Raw genomic sequence first — 26,704 nt, 5'->3', positions numbered from 1 at the left:
GATCACAACTATCTTCCCAGCTCACTGGAGTTTGATCTGGGAGTTAACCAAGTTTCTTCTCCTCTTCGCATATTCAGAGCTCATACTGTTTACCTCCAAGCTCCCGGCTGCTACATTAGATGAGACATTGTTTCTCCTGGCTGCTACATTTAGATGAGACACAGTTTCTTGCAAGTGTTTTTGAAGACCAGAGTTGCCAACCCATGCAAACACACTGTCAGAGTGATTGTTTCTTGATTTTTCTGAGGTGACAACAGAAAAAACATGTCACTGGTGACAATCTAAATAACTCTTACAGTTGCTTACAGGGGTGGAAGAGGGGTACACACAGGATCATGGACAAATCAGATGCCCTACATCACTAAAGGCCCCCTCAGCATGGGCGATAACTCAGGAAAGCTGCAGCTCTAAACCTCGCTGCCTAACTTGCATGCACCCTTCAGATCATCCTCTTCCCCAAGAGGGATCTCAGGAGTTTCATAAATTCCTGACCTCGGAGACTTAACCTTGAACATTCCTGTTGCCTCTGCATCTCCGAGCCTCGTCTCCCATTCAGGAACAAATGTTTCTACTCCTGGATACAGCTGCATGATGGAGATTCCTGCAGTTTTTAAATCAGATCTCAGTGGTGTCCTATTTGCCGTCCAGTGGTGTCCCCTGGCCCAGATTGGTCAACAAATTCTTCCATGCAATGAATTCTCCAGAACCTGACCTTCGCCTCTTTACAACTGTTTGCACAGTACCCACAGAAGCCACGGCATCAGATTCACTCTTGCTTCTGGTGCTTCCTTAAAATGTGAATTTAAATAACATTAATTACAGGTTGCTCCCTAAATAAACATGAAGTGTGTATAACAGCATATCTGTTTTCTAAGATTTATAAAGTCTTCTAGATACCTATGCCTCTTGTCTTTAAAGTTCTCAGTAGAGCTGCAGGGAGGTGTCAGCATGTTTCAGATGGTGGCACACAGGCAAGGGCGGAGCTGTTCCCAGCTCTAGGTACTTCAAGGTTCACAGAGATTGGGTATCACTTGCCTGACATGTGTGAACCACTGTGGTCTAGATTTCAGATATTGTTTAGATTGCAGGCTATTTGCATGTATTTTAGCAATAGCTCCCAAAGTTAAACATAGAGTTTGCCAGTGTTTCAATACATCTCTACACATAAGCTGAGGTTCATTTTATATAGGATTTTAAGTAATTTTGTGCTTGAGAGAGTTCTATAGTATGGAAGGTTCTATTGAGGAATCATGTCACCACTAAAACAATTCAGATTTGGAATTTTCAAATTTGTGATGTTCAGCATATATACCACCATCCCCGTGGGACATCTGCTGCCTCAGATCCCTGAAGCATAACATCAACACAGATGAAACAAAAGTTCTCCACAAACTTTTGCAGGATGAACTACGCATGCATGAAAATAAAACATGTCATCTTCTCAATTAGACAAAACAAATGAATAATTCCATGAGACAAAATGAGACATGCTATTAACTTCTATGAACATAAAACAGTCCTTGTTTTCCAATGAAACAAGTAAAAATTCCTAAATGTTGCTCCAGGTCTCTTTTATTGGTTATTGCAGTTTTGGTCCCATCTGGTTGCCAGATCACATGCTCATCAAAGAGTAAAAAATGTTTCTGGTTCTTCTGCTGACGACAGCTCTGCTAGCAGACAATTCCTGGTATCGTCAGGACTGAAAACTTTCAATAAACATTCACCCTTCGTAAATGGATAAGTCAAAATAAAATCGTTATTTTAGCACAGAGCAAAGATGTCCAGCTTCTGTCTGTCACCAGGCAGAAGCTTCCTAGTGTAAGAACCTCTCACAGAGAGCTTTAAATCTAAGAGCTAAGATCCACCACCATTAACAGTGGGTACCACTGTCAGAATGAGCAAGAGAAGAGGAGATAAAGACTGGGAGAAAAAAAGAAAGTATCCTAAGTGAGGGCTCTGACATATCGGCCCCACCTCAGATCAGAACAGCAATTACAGACGACAGCATCATTTACTTCCAGGAACCTAGTCAGATGACTTGCATGTACTTCAAGGATGTTCTTCAATGGCATTCTTCTTCTGCAACCAGATAAATAAAAGATGCCACGTTGCCTGCCTCAGGCTGCATATCCAATAAAGATATGTTATGAATACAGGTACGGGTGCTTCTGAATGTCTTTGTGCCAATCTACTATAATAATTCAACTCTGGTGGGTCTTTTTCTAAGAATGCTGCATACTTTCTTAAGACTATAGAGAGGAAAACTCAAATTCACATAGGTTAAGCCATTCTCTGCCTTTCCAGATGAGCTACAAAGTCAGCCTTTTGTTCACAAGCACCTGTGGCTCTCCATATGAAACTTAGGACAGTACTTATCACAGATTGATAATTATTTATTTCTTTGTCCCCAAGAAGTCTACAACATCATAACTTAGAGAGCTCATTCTGTCTTTCTTCTATGCCCAGCATTGCTTTGTGGAAACTCCAAAGTGCCACCCACTGACAAATAACACAGTTTAAAATTATTTGTGTTTGGAGAATAGTATTTTGATTGGAAAAATCAATTTCCAAAACATAATTATAACATAAACAACATTCATTTTCTGAAGATGATTTTGGCTGAATCTCCACAAATATGAAGTCATTGTATTTTAACTCAAATTGCTTACAGACTAGCAGGAAAATCACAAAGCACTGTAATGATGTTCTATTTATAAATACCAGGCTATACACAACTACTTTACCAGTTCACTACTCATTTTGAATATTAACTGATCAGGCCTACTACTATAGTTCATTTGACTGAAATAAAGCAGTAGGTATATGTGCTACATATATGCTGCTTGAGGTGTCTATAGAAAGCAAGGCTGGACAGAAAGAAGTGTGAGGTGAGAGCCATCCATGTCTTGATCAGATGACAACATTTTGATGGAGGAGAGATCCCTGTAGGAGAAGGCACGAAGTAGAAAAGCAAGAAGTGGTGTGGCGGGCTTCATGTGAAGAAATGGGTTAGCCTGAGAAATTAGGGGGGCTATCACTGGGTAACTGGTGGAACTGGTTGGGGGGATGCTTTGATAATTAGGCAAACTAGTTTTTATCTCTGTGGGCAATATGGAGTCATGAAACAAGTTCTGAGCTGTGCAACAGGGCTAGAGAGTATGCTGTAGACATAGTGATCAGATATGCTTTATAGAATGGGCTGTCAGGTTGGAATTTATGAAGAATGTGACAGACATAGATGACTGTCACTGTGAAGGGCAATGACTTAGTGACAGAGAATTGGAGGCTGAGGCAAGAGACCAAAGGTGGTACTCAAGGTACCCCAGGGCAAGCCCCGATGTTCTAAGTGGTTATATATAATATACCAAATTCTATGAATAGCTGCTGGGCAATTGGAAACTTAAAGTCAGTCATTAAAATTTTACTTTAGCCGGGCGGTGGTGGCGCACGCCTTTAATCCCAGCACTTGGGAGGCAGAGGCAGGCGGATTTCTGAGTTCGAGGCCAGCCTGGTCTACAGAGTGAGTTCCAGGACAGCCAGGGCTACACAGAGAAAGCCTGTCTCGAAAATAAAAAAAAAAGAAAAAAATTTACTTTAGTTTCTAATCACAGAAATAGTTCTTAATATCAAGCTTACAATCATGATGAGTTTAAATTTTTAAAATTTAAATTTAAAGTTTTAAAGTTTAAAAACAAATACGTTACTATTACATCAAAATCTTTCTTTCACCAATGTATGAATGCAGAATACCAAAATGCCCAGTTTCCTACTCATTCTCTGTGTCTTAGTTCCTAGGTTTTTAAAAACCCATGGAGGAAACATTTTTCAGTGGCCTTAATTAGTACTCAGATAAAGAAAGTGAGCTGGGAGGGCAGTGAAGGATAGGACAGGTCTAAAGAAAAGCCTGAGAGGAAGTGACTGTCAGAGCTGGCACCTGGAAATGTCCCCCACACTACCCTTCATTCTGGCACTGTTTCTAACGCTGCTGAAATCCAGAGTCTCTTATTCCCATGGTCTGCCCTTGGGAACAGCTGGAAAGCAGCCTCTCAACACACTCTCTTTGTTTCATCTGGATGGTTTCTTAGCTTCATAGACTCCACTCCATCCTCTGTAAAAATGACAAGCGGGAAAGGAAGGCGCCAGAAAGAGGGGCACCAGAGAGAGGGGTGCCAGAAAGAGGGGTACCAGAGAGAGGGGTGCCAGAAAGGGAAGTGCCAGAAAGAGGGGCACCAGAGAGAGGGGTGCCAGAAAGAGGGGCACCAGAGAGAGGGGTGCCAGAAAGAGGGGTGCCAGAAAGAGGGGTCCACTGTAGGAAACACCTGAGTACCAGAGTCAGAAGAGTTTGGAGGATTTGAGAGGGAAGTCTTTGTTTTTAGCATCAAACTTCAAAGGTGCGCAGTCCCTACACTTTATGCAATAATGTAAGGGTGACAGATGCATGAAGACAGCCTAACAGCTTGGCAACAGCACAGTTGCAGCAGCTGGGGACCTTCCTTCCTGTGTCCCACTGCAGAACTGCAGTTCTGCAGCCAAGGAATCAGACATGAGAGGCTGCTTGCTCCCTGTGTCTCCTCCCTCCCTGCTTCTAACAGAAAGCAGAAAATAGCATTTTGTAAGTGGAGTATCACTTAGTCCTTGACTCAAATATTGAACATTTCCCTAGACCAGTAAGACTTCATAAGGAAAAGGCAGGTAAAAATAGTCATCAAGGAGCTTTCATGTGCTGTCCCAGCCTGTGGGGGACAGGCTGCCTTCCTTTGGCACTTAAGAGAGGGGAACATTCTAAATGCTTACAGCAGGCTTTGGGCATTTCCACAAATCTACTGTATGCTCTGCAGTACTGGAGGAGGAGAGGGAGACATGGTGGAAACTGCCTTGCTCTGTCAGAGTTGCAGAAATACTCCAAACATCCTGTTACTTCCAAAGGGTCAGGAAGTTCTAAGCAAAGGTCCTTTATATCTTTGCCTTAGGGCCTTTTTCAAGTTCTCAAGTTCTCCCTCTGATAACTTCTCTATCAATGATGTAACCTGGCAGTGGCCACAAGATGCTCACAGACCTAAAAAACCTGAGAGCTGACATTATTTGCTTCTCATTTAATGTCTTTGTAAGTGAAACCGGAGCCTGAGTGAACACCTTCTTGATAACAGGTGATCATGGTCGGAGCTCCTCAAGGCTCAAGTTCCCACTGTATTTGAATTTCATATTTTCTCATTTTTTGGTTGATTGATAAGTAGGGGGTTATAACTAAGGGGTGGCAGACCCAGAAGACAAGGTGACAGCCCTGGGTCATTCCACTTATCAGCTGCCCCAATGTTCTAATTACTCACCTTTGAACAATTCTTCTACTATATCATTATTGTTTAAGGCAAAAGTAACTTTAAAAAGTTACACATAACCCTTTTCTGAAAACATTTAATTCACTAATGCCATACCCTTTAAATCCCTGAAAACAATTCAATTCAGAAATGCCTTAGTTTGTTCTGTTGTTTATAATTGGTTTGTCCTTTCCCAATAATATATATGGAAAGTCAAGGGGATTCCTACTTATGCCAATGTCAAGAGGGACAGGGTTCACCACAGAGAATCTGGTCCTCAAAATTTTCCAGGTAGGGTAGGGAGGCAGCAGGAGGCTCCGTTTGGAAAAACAAAAGAATGAGATACAGAATAGAGATTTGCAAAGGACCAGTTTCAGAGGTCAGAACAAGGATGCTGGATCTGAGTGTGGGAAGAGCTGGAGAGTGAGTAGTCAGTCTCACCCCTCCTTTCAGACTTGCTTAGTTCCCTGTCAGTCAAGGATCCTTATAGAATGACCATTCTTAAGCCCCACCTACCCTCACAGACAGCAATACACGGATCAATATGGACCTTGAAAAAAAAACCAGTCTAGACTAGCAATGTCTTACACAATGCTAAACCCTTCGTTTCCAAACCCCATTCTGTCTGAGTCTAACCGGTCTGAAAGCTTCCACAATGGGCCGACATTCAGACACTCATTAGAAGGACATTCAAGAGACCATCTACCGACCTTTCCGGAAACTAAAGCACCGTTTGATTCTTCTGTATGTAGTTTTGGGGATGAAAGGAGTTGATGCTAAGGCACCTGAGGGGCGTCCCCCCGAATTTCGGTCTTCAGGCATCATGCAGGCCCCAAGTTGTGTGAGACCAGCTCAGGCTTCCTTAAACCCTGGCTCTGTGTGGAAGCCCACAGGTGCTCCTCCTCATGTTTGTTTATGTGTCAGTCTGAAGTGCTGATTCCTAGAACTCCCGGGGTTTTGATCATCCAAGTCCTGAGTTAAGGTAACATCTCATTTACTCCTTTTTGGTAAGAATCAAAACAAATTACTCTCCTTCTTTTTCTTTTGCCTAATTCAGTGAGTTTTGAGGATTTTGTTGTTGTTGCTGCTGCTGCTGTTGTCTGTTTTGTTTTGTTTTTAAGTTTCTGCAGACATTCCAAAATGTCACAGGAAAAGAATTGCAGCTAGCAAGCTGAGACTACCTTCTCGAGGCAGGAATGGTTTCGTTTATTGAGAACTGTCTTCTCAGCTGGACAGAAAGTCCTCTAGAAAGGTCAGCAAATGGCCCTGTGCAAAGGGGAGGAGGAAGAAGGACTAAAAGGCCTCTCGGGAGTACTTCTGGACGGTCCTGGCTGGCTCCTTTAGTCTGAGAGAAAGGCGAAGGAATCTTTGGCACCTTCTCCAGAACACGTTCCAGCGCACGCACGATAATTCCTTGCAAAGGACTCCCCTGCTCCTTTTATGGTACCCCCTCAGCCTCTGATGCTCTCTGCAGACTTCTCCCTTTTCCCTTCTGTCTTCCAGCTCCCCGTGGAGCCGCCACGTAAGAAGAATCCGGTGCCCATTTGGAGTCTCCTTGGTTGTTCCGGAGGCAGGCGGCTTTGCAGGGAGCTCTCCTCCCCCTCCTGCTCCGGTTCCCTTTTCTCAATGAGAGCTGGGCGGGCGCTGGCAGGGCTGCTGCTGCCTAGTCACAGCTGTGGCTGCTGCAGCCTCCAGTGCCTGCTGGTCAGACTAAGCAGGTGCAGTGGCATCAGGAGGGGAGGGAGGGATGATGCCTTCTGCCCTGTGAAGCCCCTTTCATTTTTTTTTTTTTCTGATTCTTCACTGATCGCACAACTCTTGTTTGACTCAGCACCTTCGCTGCTGTCTGGTTCAGCCCCTCCAGAAAACAGAACCACCTCTCTCTCTCTCTCTCTCTCTCTCTCTCTCTCTCTCTCTCTCTCTCTCTCTCTCTCTCTCTCTCTCTCTGTGTGTGTGTGTGTGTGTGTGTTCTCACATTTATTTCCTTTCCATACAAGATCCACATATTTTTTCCTCCATATCTTGTGTGGTTGAATCTATTTGTTGATGCTAAGATAAAAATGCCACATACTATTACACATCTGTATGTTTTTATATGTCTATAAAAATTAATTCTGGCAGCAGGGGAGCCTACAGGTGCAACTGTGAAACAAACCAGGCCAGGCACGATGGAAATGTATCCACTTCTCTGGTCTGAAAGCCAGCTCCTGGGAGCTTTCCTTCAGCTCTGCCCTCCAAACCTTCCAGTCCTGTTCACTGAATAATCTACTGCTTTGCGTTAATCATTCACCCACCTGGCTGCTCCCTAAGCAGATCTGGAATGCTGGCATTTTAACCCTAGCTGATCCCTTGACCTCCTCCCTCCCCAGCCCTTTAGCAGGAGCTTCCCCAAACCCTGAGATGGATGAGGATGGCACCTTTCACAATAGTGTGGTTGCCCAATATGGTTAATTTAGCCCCCAGTCACAGCAAGGCACATAACAGTGTGTGTGTGTGTGTGTGTGTGTGTGTGTGTGTGTGTGTTTACTTGAAATAACCGAAAACCATCAAGCAGACTAGCACTGGTGTCCTTCATGAACACTGCCTCAAAGTCACCTGGAACAAAATTCAATTTACAGAACAAGCCAGGGGCTAAAGAGCTAGCTGTGTGGTTAGGAGCGCATGCTTCTCTTGTTTGGTCCCTGGCACCCATGCTGGAACTTCTACAACATCTAGCTTTAAGGTCGTCTGGTGCCTCTAGTCGCTGAAAACCTGAAACCTCTGGGGAAAACTATATATATTTAAAACAGCCACTCCACATGGGCACAATTAAAAATAAATAAAAAATAAACAAGAATGAAACAACTAAAACTAAACATTTCCAGGGTTGAACAATTTAACAAGCTAACTTTCTGGCTTGATTTTATTAAATTTCACTGTGAGAATTTGTACATGAAGACTGTGGATCATTTCCACTCCACCTCTCTCCAAATCCTGTGTCTCACTCCCTCTCAGATCAGTGATGCTTCTTCTTTAATTATTACTGACACACACTCCCTCTCCATACTGTAGGGCATTTCATCTAATGGCCCTCTCTTTGAATCCTGAGAGTCTCTTATCTCCCTGGTCTCTGGTACATTCTGGAGGGCAGCTCCAGCCCACCTCCAGCAGAAAGACAGGGCATCAAGTGAGGGATGGAGTTGCCATCCCACAGTCAAAAACTCTGAGCCACAATTGTTCCTGTCTGAAAGAATTTTAGGGATGGAAATGGAGAAGAGCCTGAGGAAAAGAAGGTCCAGCGACAGGCCCAAAGTGGGATTCAGATCAAGGGGAGGTCCCAAGGCCTGACACTATTACTGAGGCTATGGAGTGCTCACAAAAAGGGACCTAGCATGACTGTCCTCCAAAAGACCCAACAAGCAGCTGAAAGAGTCACATGCAGATATTTACACCCAACTGATGGACAGAGGCTGCTGACCCATGTAGGGAAAAGCTGGAAGAAGCTGAGGAGGAAGGTGACCCTGTAGGAGGACCAGCAGTCTCAACCCCCTGAGATCTCTCAAACACTGGACCACCAACCAGGCTGCAAACACCAGCTGATATGAGACCCCCAACACATATACAGCAGAGGGCTGCCTGGTCTGGATTCAGTCAAAGAAGATGCACCTAACCCTCAAGAGACTGGAGGCCCCAGGGAGTTGGGGAGGTCTGGTGGGGTGGGAGTGGGGGTGTGGGGATATCCTCGTGGAGATGGGGGGGAGGTATAGGATATGGAACAGTCAGAGGGTGGACCAGGAAGTAGATAAAATCCAGAGTGTAAAAAAATTAAATAAAATTAGAAAAATTATTACTGACATACATATAATCACATACACAAACACACACACTCATACACAAACACATAGACACACATTTAGGCCCTGTCACACACACAGGCATACATACACACTATTTCTTACATACAAACATAGATACACATTTAGGCCCTGGCATATATAGAAGCACACATACACAGGTACACACAGACACAAACACACATATAGACACAGACACACACACTAATATACCCATACACACATATTTAGTTCCTGAGACACACACAGGTACACACACATAGGTATACATACACAGACATACACACACTCCCCCCCCAACATAGACATATATTAGGCCCTGGCACATACACAGGTACACACACACAGTCACACATACACACACACATATATAGGCACACACAGACACAGACACACACAGATATACAGATACAAATACACTCATATAGATACACATTTAGGTCCTGGCACATGTACAAGTATACACACAGGCACATATATACAGACACACACACACACACACACACACACACACACACACTTCTAGTTTATTTTCAAGCAGATGCAGACACCATTTGCTTCCCAACATTACTAACAGGGAGGAGCAGGTCATGGGAGCTTTGAGCAGTTTAGGAGATCTAGACTCTGTGCTGAATCTCCCAGCTGAGAGATTAGTCTGAAGAATTGTTGTAAAATAACTGTCTTCATTTGGTGAAGAGTCCTACAGTCTCTCTTTCCTACTCAGTCTTTAGCTGCTAGGAGAGTGGGGTGCCAGAGAAGCTTCTCGGGGTTCACCATTAAGAGAACATTAGAAAGAGCAGGCACTTTGCATGCTTATGGAGCCTGAACATTTCCAGGCCTTAGTACCTTATGAAGAACTTCAACCTTCTAAATAGACACATTTTGTAACTTCCACAGGGAGGTGTCAGAATCCTGATACAAACATTTAAGATGCATCCAAAGGTGAAGAGCAGCCTCAGGCAGGCCAGGTGCCCCTAATCAAAGATGGAAGAAGTCTGGGTGACAGAAAGAAAGGAGGATGGCAAGAAATAGCTATCTGGAGTTAATGTCCTCTAGGGTCCACAGCAAATACAGGAAGGGAAATGTGTTCTCTTGTCAAGGAGTTAGGGCAATGCAGGTGTGACCCAGAGCTTTATTGAGACCCATCTGGAGCATTGACTACACATGTAAAGTACCCAAAGTAGTGGTGGTTAGACCATGCTGCATGTGCAGTCTTCATGGTTAGACTAGACCATGATTATACCTTCTCAAAAAGGCACTATGTCCCTATCAGCTGTCAGTCACTCTGCAGTCTCACCCTCCACCCTAGCTCAGGGCATCTATTCTTCATTCTATCAATATTCTATCTATGCTTTCCTGCGTACAGAATCATACAAGTGAACTGTGGGGCGGGATGGGGCCTGACTTCTTTCATTTAGTGTCAAGTTGGGAAGACTCATCGAGTTGCAGCGTGAGCTAGCCCTTCCTTCTTTTCTTGTGGTGAGTAGTGATTCACTCAACAGCTGCACAATCCTGTCCCACAGAACACAGGAGACACGGTCTAAGAAGTAGCTTGTCAGTCAGTGTTGTCCACCCATAAAGTCTACTGAAAGATGGCTATGAGGTGAGGTGATGAGTCTATATGACTGTGTGGACCCCGCTGTGTGATGTGTCACTTAATTCCTGAAGCATCTTAGCACACATGCATGACCACTCCACAGACACACACACACACATACACACACACACACAGGCATGCTTAGCTAGTGAGCTTTTGTAGTATATGTCCTATTTATAAAGTCATTTCTTGTCAGTTTCATAAGAAGTAATTCTAGGGTTTTACTTACTTATTTTTAATTAATTTTGAAATTAACATATAAAATAAGAATCATTTTGACATTTTTGTATACTATAATCACTTGTTAGTCAAAAATGGAAAAAAATTCAAAATAAAAAGAAGACAATGTTATTCTGTTTTAGAATTCAACATAGTCGCAGAAGTTTGATTATTAATGATATGTGATTAAACCTCTATGAGTTATCTAGATACACATCTACCAATAGTGTTGAATAATTTACTATTTATCTTAATGTTTACCCATTTGGACCTAGGAGTTCACAGTACCAGAAGCTGGGAGAAGGGATGAATTGCTCCCTCTACTTTCTGATTTCTATGGCTAAAATCTGCTCACCTCCTCCAAAAGGTCCCCATATGACTCGGCGGATGGACTTCACCCAGTCCTCCATGTCATTCTGGGTGCTCGCCATGAGGAGATAGCTCTCATGATTGGCTGTCATCCGATCTCGTTCACCTCCTGCAAAAATACAAGGACATTCAGTGGACAGTTCAACCCCTGATCAAAGATACCTCAGGGCCTCATGTGGGCAGCCCCACGTCCCACTGTATAAATTGGAAATATTTACCTTAGCTTCTGGGGGACCTGGGGTGGGGATTGCTGCTTTAAAAGGAAAAGCTCTTATGTTTCCAGGAGAAGACTAGAGACCGAATACCATTCCCTAAACAAAGCCCGGGGTTTTCTGTCCTAGCAACAACCCACAGGCCTGCAGTAACTCATAATCCGATCCATTCACAGACCTGCTGAATAGGGAAAAACAGAACAGACAAAGCGAACGGAGGAGATGATGGCGTAGTGGTCCACAGAGCACTCGGAATTTTGTCAGGAGCACTGAACCCTGCTTAGTTCACACCCTGTGGACAGCAGATCTGTGGTCCAGGATGCGCTGGGCACACCATGGAATGGGGGAGGGGAGTGGTCGCATGCCTTGCCTACTACAGAAGCCAAACCATATCCAAAGACCCTGACACCAGAGTAGGAGTAGGAACGTTCAAAAGCCCTGGGTGCAGAGGGGCACTGTGCCTCTTTTATTTCCCCACCCATTCTCTGAAGATCATTTCAGTCTCTAAGATCAGATTTGAAGAGCTATATTCTAAAGCGCACAATTTAATGTCCAGGAAATCCTGTAATGTGCTTCAATTTTTCTGGAATGTAATTTTCAGGTTTGTAGTGAAAGAGTGGCCACAGCTCACTCTGACACAGACCCGGAGAATCTGTTAGATATAAGAATGTGTCTCTGAGTACTGGTGCTGTGAGCTGACATGCATCCGACTTGAAACATTCATAATGCTTGTGAAAGAAGAATTCAAAAAGTTGGGTACCACTTCACTAAACTCTGGGGGTTAATGTTATACTAACTGTTCAGGTGGTGCTCAGTAGCCATTAACATTTAATTTTCACTAAACATTCTAAACTTGTAGCCTTTGGATTGATAATTCATATTCAAGGGGTTTATTTGGTTAGGTCACCATTTGTAAGTAGACTGGAATACTTCTGCGAAGGGCTTGTAGGCTTCTGCTTATAAAAGGCTCCGTCTGCCTCTATTCTTGAACACTCAAACTAAATTCACCCATAGCTTTGAAAGCTATGTTTAGGCATGTGAGTCCTGGATTCTATAGGGCCTTCTTAGCTGACAAGTCCTGGTTGAGGAGTCCTGTGCATAGAGGGGAATTTGAGGTCAATCTACTGAGTGGCTCAGCTGGTCTTGTCTCTCTCATACAACTGGATAAACGTGTGCCAAATGAATGCCAAATAGGTTTCCCCATACCAAAATACATCTTAATAAACAAAAGGAGTTGCTTTTATGAGAAAAGGAAAGAAAGCATATGTAAATAGAGTGTACAAAATTAGAAACTCTGCAATTTCTGCATTTCATTTAACTGCCTTTTACCAGAGAAACTACATAGCTAATAAATGTGTGAGCAACTATTCAAGAGTAACAAGGATTATTTTTTAAGCATTCCATTCCATTGATGTTACTATATATAGAATGTACATTTAAATTATATAAGGCACATACATGTGAATATAGCATGCTCCAGCATGCACACACATGCTTATATCACATATGAATACCAGAAATAAATATATGGTAAAATAAACAGTGCTTCACTAGGCGTGACACAGTACTAAAAATCTGTTTTGCATTCTGATCCGTTTATACCACCGTACTGAGCCAAATAATTAGCATTTTGAAATCAGAATATTTTAATTATTGCCTTTGCCTGAAGGATGCTTAGTAAATCAGATAGCAATTTCCTGCTGTGTCACTCAGCCCAGAGAGAGAGAGCGCACTGGTGATGAGAAGGAGCTACAGCCACTGCAGAGCCCGTCTGCCCAGAAGCAGACGGAGAAGAGGCTGGTAAACACAACTGGCCATTATTCGAGACTTTTTATTTGATTCTTTATCTCTGCTAAGGGTGCTGTGTGTCTGACCTTGAATCTCATTGAGGCTGTCAATCATAGCTGTGGAAATATCATGTGTGAGTTCTATCCACTGATACAGATCTTGGCTCCTCAGTGTATCAGCAAGGGGGAAATGGTTTGGAACAGCCTTTGAGCAGTCTTTGGGGAAAGCACACATCTCTACTAAAAATGCAATGAAGTAATGGCATACATCATGAATGGACTACCCAGAGTTCATAGTTTCTGAGGTTTTAGATACTTGCTGGTACCTACAAACCCTACATAAAAATTCCAGAAATTAATAAATTATGAGATTTAACAGAATATCATGATAAATTTTCTCCTTATTATTGCTGCTAATCTCTTACTGACAAATGTATGGGTTGAACCTTAGTTTAGGAATGTATGTGTTGGAAGCATATGAGGGGCTCCAGGGAGCTATGATGGGTCTAAGGTGATATCCACAGGGAATAGGGTAGGGCAGACTCCTGAAAGGTAACAGAGATCCACTCCTAAAGACAGGTGATGCGGAGCACATATGCCTTCTACTTTAGTATATATGGCCCTGCTGCTGCAAATTACCTACTGTGCATTGCAGTTTAAAGGACTCCAAATACAACTTAGCAGATGTTTTATCTCATGGAAGAAAATTCACAATATAAACTTTGAATCCCATAAGCAAAGTTTAATTTTTTTGTTGTTATCTCTTTGATGGGGCCTAACATGTAATGCAAGCATTTTAGAAACCAACATCATTTCAAGAGATAAAAATTGGAAACAACACTGAGTTTTAACTATCATGGCCGAGTTTCATAATCTCCTTATATTTATACGTAAGATGTGGATGCACATATCTTTGTGCACCTTACACTACACAGTCTCCGTTTTCTTTCAGTTTTGCTTGAACTTATGCAAAGTTCAGTGTTTGAAAACCTCCTCTAAACACTGGTGCATCTGCACATATATTAAGGGCATGACTTCGAGATGGTGACTCCAGTTGGCAGTAACGCTTGCTGCCAGAGCTACACTTCAAGGTTTGATGATTTTATAGGAGCTAAGTAGGTCACATCATTCCATTGTGTTTGCTTATGTGTAACAGAAAGTATTTGTACACTTCAACGAGACCTGTAGATTGCACTTGCTCAGTTCATTCTGCTCAAAGCAAAATTAAATTCTTGATGTGGTTATCTTTTATACAACTTAAAAGCTAGAGTAACAAAAGCCTATCCATATATAAACACATACACATGCATATAAACATATATAAATGTAAACAGGAATCAGGAACTTGGACTTTCTCAATGGCTAAAGGGACTGCAGCCATTATAGATCAGCCTTCTGAAACTTAAACAGAAGACATATTTTACTGACGCATTGAATGGAAAGTTCCAAAATCAGTGATGCTTGTTTTCTACTTTAACTGTGGCCCAGAGGCTGAAGGCTGGAGGCCTGGATGCTGGCCTGTAGTGCTACTGGGAGGTAAAAGAACTATTCTGAGGTGGAGCCCTGTGGGAAGAAGTTCAGCCCTTGGTGCCTGGGAGTGAGGTATTGGTGCTCCTACCTTGTCTCTTGTTGGTGTCTCACTGAGCATGTGCAATGTGCACCCCACATGACACACTGCTTTGCTGAAGACCAAAAACTGGACACTTTGAGCCATGAGGGGAAATATCAACAACTTTCCTATATCAGACATTTAACTAAACTAAAATATAACTAAATAATTATAATAACAGAAATATAACTAAAATAACAGAAAGCTAGCTAACCCATACACATTTTTTTTTCATTTTACCTTAGGGAAAACAATTACAAGTTGCTAGTTCAGTTGTGAAATAAAACGTAAGACTGTTTTTCAGAAAAGATGTATATATGTGTGTGTTCTCTCTAGTAAGCAAATGTCAAGGTTGGCAGTGAACTCATTGTTCAAGTTTTTAAAATAATTTGCTCAAAGTGGATGGTACCATGTATGTTTGAGCTTACTTCCAATGAAGTCACAATACAGACCTGAGGACATTTCAGTGAACATTTTTGATGCTGTTAGTAACTTTAAGGGTGAAATATTTCTTTATTCCTAATTGAAAACAGGGTCAAAGCTAGATTATTAAACTATTTTATTAGCAGTTGCAGAAAAGATATATCAACTGCCCCAAGACTTATTTTCTCTCATCAAATAGAAAGATCTTTAAAAAACAAACAAAAAGAATCTCACATTAGTCTCTATAAGATCTAGTTTTCAAGTCTTTACTAATGATGGATTGTGAGGTTCAAAGCATTGCTGAAAAATAATAGTGGAAAATCACAGAGATAGAAACACGAGGTTTTCCTTTTATGGAGATTGATGTTCAGAAAACAACCAGAGTTATGTGGCATGCAGTTAACAGGCCCAGAGCCCCTGGGGACACTTTTAACATATAACAATTAAATGTGGTAAGACAACACTTCAGGGAGAAACATATGCTATCATATAAAAAATAAGAGGTTTTGTATTATTTTTCCAAGTATTTCTTTCCCAAATATTAACTTAAAAGATATTATAAGGGCAGAAATTAATGAACTTTCTCAACTGGAAATGTGCCCAACTCTTTGCTAAAATGTTTGAGTAGTTAAAAAAAAATCTTTTAAGCCAGAAATTGAAAATGCATTAAAGATTTTATAAACAAAAAGCTGCTCAAGTCTACAGTAATATTATTTTGAGCCTCTAAACCAAAACGAGATCAGTTAGAGGCCTAGGAGCAGTAATGACATTACTTTCATGGTTAATAATACCATAAGCATGCTACTGAAATATTAGCTCGTGCTTTAGTTCAATTAATGATAGCGTTTGGTTTTCTAAGATTTTTATTAGGGGGCTGCCTTACCTATATTATGCCCTCAAGAAGGCTGTAATATATTTGTGAAAGGAGACCATTCTGTTGTACATCATAAGCTTATGTTTAAGCTATGAGTAACTTTAATGAATATTTGTTAATTTGTACCAAGTAAGAATGGTGTGACATCCTCACAGGATCACAGTGCTCTAATTTAAGAAATGTGACTTTAAGCACATCAAAGCCTGTTGGAAAATAGGTTGCTCTGTTGTTTTCTTATGCAATTGTAGAATAATTTTTTGTCTACTTTTTTGAGATTAGTATTTGAATACTTTCAAACTGAATTCTTTCAAATGCAAGAAAAAGGGTTATTTTTAGAAAATATTTTGAATATGAATATAAAGTATTTACTAAGTACAGCAGATTTTTAAGAATTATGTTTCAAAATGATTTGGGGGAAGTCTGTGCTTAAACATATCTATCTATCTATCTATCTATCTATCTATCTATCTATCTATCTATCTATTTATCTATCAATCTATCGAGAGAACTGAAAACCTTAAGCAGTTAAATTTCTCAAAATTTGTGAATAATAAAAGGATAGAGAGATGCTCAGCCGTTGGTTCCATTCCCAGGATGCATGCACGGAGTGGCTCATAGCCGTCGGTAACTCCAGACCAGTGGATTTATTCCCTTTGCTGGCACCAAACACATGGTGCAGAGACATACATGCAGACAAAACACCCACATACCTAAATAGTAATGATAATAACTTTAAAGTAAATACTGTCTCTAGTGAACTGGACGTGAAGCCACATGCTTAAAAAGAAGTAGTAAAGCCATGAGTAAGAGTTTTAACACGTAGCCCAGATCCTGGACTCAGCTAATGACTTCCCAGCTCTGAAATCTATTGTCTGCAACTAGAGTAGTGGGACCAAAGCCTGTTGGAAAATAAGTTGTTTTGTTGTTTTCTTATGTGATTGTACAATTTGTTTTAATCTATTTTTTTGAGTTTAGTATTTGAATACTTTCAAATTGAATTCTTTCAAATGCAAGAAAATGGCTTATTTTTGGAAAATATTTTGAATATGATTATAAAGGAGATTCTTTTAATAAGAAAGGGAAGAATGATATATCTTTCAAGCTACAGCTGATTTCCATTTTCATGTTTTTAAAAGTAGTTACCAAGTATTTATCCTATTAGGTTTGCTGCATTTAGATTTATTGTTCTGAGACTGTGTCTCTGTGTATCTATGCAGTACAAGTCTTGAATGAACAATCCTCCTGCTTCAGCTCCCTGAATGCTATGATTATAGGCATATGTACCACCATAAACAGTACAATACATATACTTTAAAATGATTAATCTTGAAACTTTAAAACTTCAAGTAGGCACACTTTAGATTTCCATTAATTTTCTGACTTCTTAGACTCTTCTTAAAACACATGAGGGCTGCCCACATCAATGACAACCGATGACTGTATCAACGACCTGCTACCCAGACTGCACCAGTTCTTCAGGGCTTTTAGCTTCTAGTTTTGTCAGAGGTTTAGAGTCTAGTCACTCACTTCCAGAAGCAAACTAAATTTTCCTGGTTGAAACCACTGAGAAATAAAGGAGTGGCATGCTTTATGATCCTTCTAGTCAACTGTGATGCATGAAGAAGTCAGAAAACTCCTGATGCAGGAGGATTGCTGTAACTGGTTGAGATTTAAGATTTAAGATTCATAGCTTTCAACCGCAGGCCTTTTGTTAACTTGTCTCCATGTTCTATTCTCTCCTCCTTGGTAGTCCTTCAATCAGAAAGCCATGAGCTTTAAAGCTAGGGATCATATAACGTATCTAATTGTTTATTTGCATTGTAAATGATTACTAGTGTGGCCAGCTTCATACGAACATGTCATTTAAGTTAATATTAGTGAGTCTGGCCATTTTGTAAGCCTCATGCATTAAAGATAGCTTATTTTATCACAGTGAACATTAAGACAATCCTTTTTTGCATTTGAATGTGCATTCATTATTCCGCCATCCCACATGCCCAGAGTTTGATAAGTTAAATTGTATATTGAATTTGGAGAGAGATAATTGTGTCTGAAGATCTAGATGAAAATGCTCAAACATTAAAAATTATCTTATACTGTTTTTCTCTTATTGTTTTGGAACATAACAAAGCTGCAAGGCTAATAATAAATTCAGTTCATAACTTATTTATACCTTAAAATTATCTTAATATCCCTTGATCTGATTTTATAAATAATCCTGAGAGGTGAGGCAGAACCTCCATCCATCTATGGAACACATCTGTGACAACCCCGCTCCTGTTCTCATCAGTATTCAGGTCCTGAGGATACAGAGGAAACAAAAAGGAAAGACAGAGCTTGGGTCAGCATTTGGACTGAGTATACTGACTTGGTCGTCACTGATGTTGCTGTCTAAACAAGAGGGCTTTGTATGCAAACATTAAGGAAGACCATCACTAAAAAGGAGTACGTTTAGAACTTTAGGAAGAGGGATAGGAGAGGTAAAAGGCTCAAACACTGTTAAGTAAAGTATGGGGACTTCATGATTGGTGATCCCTAAGTTGGGAAAAAGCAGAGATCACTGGAGACTTAAAGGTACAGACCACCAGGTTAAGCAATGAGGAGATCATTGAACAGCCCTGTAAGAACTACTTCAGTGTATTGGGTCAGCCCAAGCCAACAAACAGAAAACCTCTTATAGGAACGTGTTCATCAACTTGTGGAGGAGAAAAAGAGGGACAGCCAATATAAGCAGATCCTCTAGAATTTCAGTATAGAACAAGCTAGAGTAGTGAGACTCTCTCTCTCTCTCTCTCTCTCTCTCTCTCTCTCTCTCTTCGTGTGTGTGTGTGTGTGTGTGTGTGTGTGTGTGTGTGTGTGTATAGGGGGATACAAGAGCTATAAAATGGGAAATATTCCAGAAGGTTGATATGCTTACCAGAACTATTCACAGGCTAGAGAGATGGCCCAGCAGTTAAGAGACACAGAGTCTTTCCTGAAGACCTGAGGATTTCCCAACATCCACCACACCAGGCAGACCAAAACTGCCTATAGCTCCTGCTCCACCCATCTCAGATCGTCTTCAGGCCTCAACACACACACAAGTATACACACTACTCACACACACATGCACAAACATACACATCCACACACTTAAAATAAATATAAAAATATTCATTAGAAAAATTGATAACTGAAAGTTAATATAATTCATTTATCCTAAAAGTTTTGATTTTAAAGTATATTATATTTATATAAATATACTAGTGAAAGAAACTTATGAATTATTTATAATGACAACATTTAAATTTTTCACTTAAGTGCAATTTTTAGGATTATTCATGAAGATATTTTCAAAAATTTAATTTAATTGGAATGCTTTTCATTTCTTAGTTTTAATTACTTAGATGCTAATTATGCAGTTTTACACAGCAACAATTTTACAGAGTCTGTTTGAGTATACATAAAGTAACTGATATTATAAAACCTAACATCATAGATTCATAAAAATCTGATTACTCAACAGATAACAGCTAGCAATTATCATTGTATACAATTAAGGGTACACTCTAATTTCAATTTTGACTTCAGCATTTTATGCAGGTGAACTATCCATTACATTTTGTCTCCCACCATTTTTGTTTGGCCCTTTGGATTCCAGGAATTCCAGAGTATGTTAACAGAGGGATAGATGTGAGGTGTACCCTGGGGATATGGGCTTCCCACGAAGGCACACTGCTTTAGAGAGCACACGGCCTTTGTCGAAATGTCTAATTCTACAGTGAACAAGGAGACTGGTGTTTCAGAACTACTTACCCCACTATCAAAAAATACGGACACATTTCTTTATGTACTTGATATGAACAGAGTACACATTGTAACTTCATTAAGTAAGCTGTTTTCCCAAAAGAAATGCTGGGGAATCTATGTTTACGGCTGATTTTCACGTTATGCTTGGAGCTGTGGGTCTTACCTAAGTATTCCATTCTAATACAAAAGAGACCAACGCGCTCAAATGAAAAAGTCTGAAAGTTACTTCTCCATCCCCAGTTGACTATAAATGTTCCCATAACAGTGTTAGTTTGTGTCTGCTCCTTAGTAACTATGTTCTTAAATGCTGTTAAGCATGTGTATGGATGCAAATCTGAAATTGTTTACAAGCTCAATAACTGTCTGAGGTAGCCTGGACTGTATTGATGGAGTTTATATTGAAAAATACAACAAATGTCAAACTATAGAGAACCATTACAAAGCTCAAAATTTTTAAAGTATTTTATGAACTCCTGTCCTCCTCTTGAAGTAACTTTATTTTGTTTGCCATCAAGACCTTAAAACACAGTGACTAGGAACATGGTTAGGTAGGTAAAAGTGTTTGCTGAATTCAGACCCGAATTCAGATCCTCAGAGGCTTCATTATAATAATTAATAATAATAATAATAATAATAATAATAATCTGCCTTTAATCCCAGCACTTGGGTGTAGGACAAATGGAACAGTGTCATCAGCAGAAATTGGGAAGGTTGAGTGGATTTAGAAATTGTGGTAAATTCTCATATCTAAGAGAGGTAGGCATTTCATCTACTCCCCACCTGGTTCCTGTCCTGGTAAATGTGGCCGTCATGACACCCGACATGAGGATTGTGACCACTAGTCAGGTAGCCTAGAGCACAGAATTCTCTCCATGCTAATGAGATATCTAAATGGGCCAGTCCCAGGGGTTTAACTTGTAAGCTTCCTTCCTGCAAAAGGTATTTAATCTCTGGCCCACCCTGAACAGTGAATAAACAGATTGAACAAACAAGGACTGTCTCTTTCATCAAGAACCGCCATGGGGAGAAGCCTTAGTCAGGCCCGTCTACCCTTTACCCTCCAGACCACTTACGCCTAAGCTAAGCCAGAGATCCCCCTTCCCCGGCCCTGGGCTCATCACTGCCCTTGCAACCCCCTTGTTCCCAACTCAGGCAGGTCCCAATGGCAACTGGATTCCCAGGAGCTTGGGAACCCCTGCCTTCTTGGCTTCAGCTTGTGCCATTTCTCACCTGGGTAGGGGCCCTCATCTTAGGCTGCGTTCTGCAACCCCAGCCCCACCCCCCGGCCCCACGCTGGTGGCGAGGATGGAACATAGCCTAGCGCACTCCGGTTTTGTCTGCCCAAGTGGCGGACACCCAGGAGAGGCAGCAGACCATGGGCCCACACTTGGGAGACAGAGGCAAGTCTGTGAACTTGTGGCCAGCCTGGTCTACAGAGTGAGTTCAAGGACATCCAGGGCTACACAGAGAAGCTATGCCTCAATAAACTGAGTAAATAAATTTAAAAAAAAGAAAAAAAATCATGAAAACACGAGCCTTTGTAACCACAACATTGACAGAGAATAAGATGCCTGGGGCTCTTGGCCACCATCCCAGCCTCAGGTTCAGTGAAAGGTCCCACATAAGGGAATAAGGTCGTTACAGATTAAAACCCTGTATGTTCTTCTTTAGTCTACTGCCATGTGTACAGGGAGCACACACATATCAAGACAACACATTCACACACACACACACATACACACACACACACACACACACACACATTGACTCTTCAACAAAGTAAAATGTAGAATTTATTAACAAGAAAATCTTTCAAGTTCTCAGCATTCTCCTTCTTGACGTGGGCCTTCTTTTGGGTAGCCACCTGGCTTTTATATGAACTTTGGGTGACTGAGTCCAAGAGGAAAGCCGTGAAATCCGAGTAAGATCACTGCAGGGAAAGTACCTACAACATGCTTCGAGGCCATTTACATAGCACTCATTTTCTGTCATGGATTATCTCTTATATCTTGTACAAATAAATACTTCTTTGAATTCCTGAAGCTCTTTAATTTTCTCCACACCTGCAATAAATTAAAATTTGATCCTTCCTGCTGATAGATTGGTGCTGTGTACCTCTTAATTTTACTCTAAAGACTAATCATCTAAATCTACAATTCAGCCCAGCCCAGGTATTTAATGAATACCTTCACCTGCACGCAGTAATATTGCAAGCAAGAAAAACTGATCATTTGGAGTATTTCATTGACATGTGTGCAATAATTAAACTAAAAAAGCATACACTTAGACTGGAGATTGGCTGATGGACAGGCATATTACTAAGTTAAAGGCAATACTGATTAAAACTACACAACGAGAAGTGTAGAGTATATCTCCAGAAGCCGAGAATACCCATTTCTACAAGGTCTATGCCACTTGAAATGCTCCCGTGAAATATCAGCAGCATGAATGGCTGAACAAGCATGGCATAGTGACAACAGATGACAGGCCTATCAGGATGGGGAATTCCATGTGGTTCTACCTCTATGAAAAGTGTCAATGCCTTCTGGAGGAGGGGGAATCAGTGTTCTCCAGGGACAAGTTCCAGCATAGGTTGTATAACCCCACGTGGTCAGCTTTGGGCACAAGCACCTATGAATAACACTAAATTCACTCAGTAGTATATAAATGTGTGTGCACATATCTATATATGTGTACACGTGTATACAATGTAATAAAAAAACTAAAGGGGAGATCATGGAATGGGGCAAAGGAGATGTTGGAAGGAAGAAAGGACAGGGTTGATGTAGCTGTAATGCTCAGGTATGAAATTCTTAAAAATTATATGTAAAAGGTGCAAATTATATGTAAACGATGTTCATATATGAAATTCTTAAAAATTGTATGTAAAATATAAGAAAGCTACAGTAGAGGATATTGACACACTTTTCCTGATACGGGAGAAACCCGTGTTCACATTTACATTCATATACCCCAAGTAGAGAAAGAAAGACACCTGAATTTGTGCACTTACTAAGGAGCACTTTAGAGCCAAGTGCAAGAGTAACTTAGGGTCACCAGAGATTCCATCAATACCTCAAGTTCTGTAGATCCCACTAATACCCCAAATTGAGAAAACGCAGTAGCTCACAGAGCAATGTGCTGGTCTGCAGTACATAGTACCTGAAAGTCTAACTCGGAACCAGGTACAGCTGCTCAGGGTCATTCTGGGTCAGGTTAAGATGGTTCCTGAATAGACGGCTAGAATATTAAAGAATTAGATGATGCTGTTAATTAAAGTTATCACTTATTGTTCTTTAATATGTCTACAAGCTAGACCTAAAATATGTAAAAACTCATCACAGTGGCTTAGGAAACACTGAATGCTAAAGCTAATTTAAGTTTATTAAGACTTGCTGTTTTAAATTAACAGGAGGCAGTTTCCTCCCAGACACACTCCCTAATTTCACCAGTGTTTATGTCCCTATGCCTCAACTGTGTACTTTGTGGCTGCCTCTGTGTCTAGGTCAAGAACTCTAGAGTCATTTCAGGAGACTCTAGTACTTGGATTTTATTTGGAATTCAACTTGGGATGCTTCACTGCTGTGTTTCAAGGGGGGAATAATTGGACTTCTTTTTGGTGTAGACCGGAAGTGCTCTTACATTGTCATCAGAGCAGTGCTACCTTACAGTTGTTTAGGACTCCCGCCCCAGCCACCCACAGGGTTATAAGAGAGTCCCTGTCAAGACCCTCCTTGACTGTCGTCTTCATTAGTAAGGACTCATTTGCACAGTCACGTTCAGGCAACTGACACCTTTTCATCCCTCAGTCACAGCACTTCTCATCCAAGGAAGTGAAAATATCTAGAGCTGTAAATGTGGATGGAAATAAACTTATAATTAGCTGATGTCACACTTGCATACATTCTATATGTAAGTGCTGTGGTAGGCACAGGAAGAATTTATGATGTGCTTCACCACCGGAGCACCATGGTCTTACTAAAGAGGTAGAAACTAAGTGGATAAAACCCTAAAGCATGAACCCAACAGCCATTCGGTCTTTTTGACAGAGATTTATAGGCATCGCTTGTGAGCCAGACACAATACACAGGGAGCCAGAAACGAGTCCTATTGTTTTCTGTATATGCTAAAATTAAATTTTAACTTTAAAAGAGAAATGCAAAGCTGTGTTATGAGAGGATATTCTGAAGGAAAGGGATCTTTAAAAAATGATAGTGGTTAATAATAATAATAATAATAATAATAATAATAATAATAATAATAATAAAAGTCCAGAAGTCACAGTCCTATTGTGGATGCGGAGACAATGTAAGTACACACGGGCTCTGTGTGCATAGAGACCTGGATGAATCTCGTATACATCATAGCAGCCTTGGGCTGTGCTGTTGGCTGCCACGCGCTCTGGACTTCCCCTGCTTTTCTGGTCACATTTTGAGAGGTGTCCCTACTCCATTTCCTTCTCTCTTTTGTCCCCTGACTTTCCCTTCATGCTGCTTGTTCAATTCTGCCTGACTTGAGGCTCACTAATTGCTAACAGTGACTCCATTGTTAGAGGATACCTGCTGTACAAAAGGCTGTAGGCCACGCTTTTAAGAACGCATTTTGAGTATCCCTACCATGGCCTCTTTAGCCCATGGAGGGACAAATTCCAAGATCCCAGGTAGACATGAAAACCAAAAATAGTATTGATTCTTACACACACATATTTTCAAGCCTACATACAATGCTTTTCCCACACATACATGTATTTATAAGCTTACACTCTTTCACTAAAAGAAACATGTTACAGCTTCTCTCTACTGGACCCCAAGAGCAGCATTATGACATGCATCTCAGGGACTTATTAAGTGCAGTAAGGTACTTAATCATTAACACTGTAGTAAGTGTGATATGGTGGCATCTGTCTGATAAAGGAGATCGTATTAAATGGCTCACAGACAGGCAGTTGTATATTTCCTGAGCAGAATGGAGTGAGACTGTATGGTTTGATCATACTAACCGAGGATAGTATGCAATTTAAAACTTATGAATTATTTCTGGAGTCTCCCATTTCACATTTTTGGATGGAAGCCTGGTACAGGTGACTGAAACCATGGAGTGAAACCACAGATAAGAAGCAACACATGACAGGCCCTGAACTAAGAATCCAGGAAACAAAGATGATTAAGGTACAACCAAGCAGAGTGGACAAGTAGTGCAGTGTCAACTAGGGAAACAAAACCCAAGTACAATGTCACAACTGCAACTTCTAATACCTGTAAGAACAGCGATAATCAGCAGTGCTCATATGTGGGAGCACTACTGTGTGCATAAATACACTCGTGCACGGCATGACCAAGAACTGGTTTGTAGATGCCCCAATTAGAATAGAAAGTTGATAATACTGAAATCAATCTTCACGCTAGGGAGATGGTTCAGGGTGGAAAAATTTGTCATGCAGCTATGACAACAAAAACATAGATCACCAGTTCTCATGTAAACGCTAGTAAGTCATGGTTGCCCACCTGTAATCCCAATGAGTAAGAAACAAGACTCCCTGGGATACCAGTGAGAGATCTGTCACTCACTTTATACAGGGGTGCAGAGTGATCTAGGAACACACTAAATGTCAACCTTTGACCTCCATGCATTTATATATATACATGTGAACCTACACACACAGATAACATCAATGCACACTTGTGTGCACATACATGTGACCATGAGTACACGCAAACACACACACACACACACACACACATACGAACACTAGTTTTATTGAAAAGCTAAAGTAGTTGATCTTTGAAGAGTATGAAGACAAAATACCTTTCTGCATGTATCTACTTAGCTTTCACATAGTGATTTAGGTAAGAAAGGCATGATGAAATTTTAAATATACATAAAACTTTTGATAAAATGAGCTAGGTTTTTTTACTATCCAGGTTTACTTGTCAGCTATCAAATGATAAATTGGCCCCAGGAGGGCTTTCCTTTTCCTTGGAACCTAGAGACATATTAACTCTAGGAATATATTAACAACTGCAAGAGAGAAAGGCAATGATTGGAAAAGCCAGTGTAGCAGCCAGCCAGTGTAGCAGCCAGAGCCAGTGTAGCAGCCAGCCAGTGTAGCAGCCAGCCAGTGTAGCAGCCAGCCAGTGTAGCAGCCAGAGCCAGGAAAGGCCGAGTCCTTATTTTGCAGCAAGATATCTGAGCAAGCAAGATTTTATGCAAATGAGATTTAATTTTCTTTTAATTTTGCTTCTAATGAATATGAAACGAATCTGTTCTCTACATAGCCAGTCTACGATTTTTGTTTATTTGTACCTTCCTGCCAGAACTATTAAACACATTTTATCTCTTTGAACTAGAATAAATGGGCCATGGAGATGGCTCAGTGGTTAAAGATACTTGCCACGGAGGCTGACCACCTGAGTCCAATGCCTGCGGCCCACATGGTGCCAGGAATGAACTGACTTCCAAAGTCATCCTCTAACCTAAGGCAAGTGCTTCATGGCACAAATGTACATGTGTGAACACACAGAGATAAATAAAGTAAATTAAAATAGAAATAATGGAAATATACCGCTGATTTCCAGGGAACAGAATGAGCTAATGTGAAGGAGATTGACTTGTGTTTCTGTGTAAACACAGATGATAACGAATGTTTTGTTCTTGAATCTACTTTATAAATGGATGAC

At 40.9% G+C, this 26,704-nt stretch overlaps 1 protein-coding gene across 6 annotated transcripts in view; it reads right to left on the bottom strand.

Annotated features, from left to right (window-relative positions):
• The window catches only part of Arhgap24 (Rho GTPase activating protein 24), a 713,998-nt gene that overhangs the window by 44,349 nt on the left and 642,945 nt on the right, over nucleotides 1-26,704 (bottom strand). For 5 of the 6 annotated variants that reach the window (XM_031337011.1, XM_031337010.1, XM_031337012.1 and 2 more), the window contains one exon: nucleotides 11,320-11,442. In XM_031337011.1, coding sequence (XP_031192871.1) covers nucleotides 11,320-11,442 — 123 coding nt within the window. Of the gene's footprint in view, nucleotides 1-6,025; nucleotides 7,183-11,319; nucleotides 11,443-26,704 lie in introns of those variants that run through there. The other variant, XM_031337013.1, reaches the window with a different exon arrangement.

This window comes from Mastomys coucha, unplaced genomic scaffold, assembly GCF_008632895.1.
Source record: "Mastomys coucha isolate ucsf_1 unplaced genomic scaffold, UCSF_Mcou_1 pScaffold22, whole genome shotgun sequence".
In the NCBI taxonomy this organism is placed as follows: Eukaryota; Metazoa; Chordata; class Mammalia; order Rodentia; family Muridae; genus Mastomys; species Mastomys coucha.
Note: the sequence above shows the minus strand (reverse complement) of the source record. Positions and strands in the feature narration are given on the sequence as shown.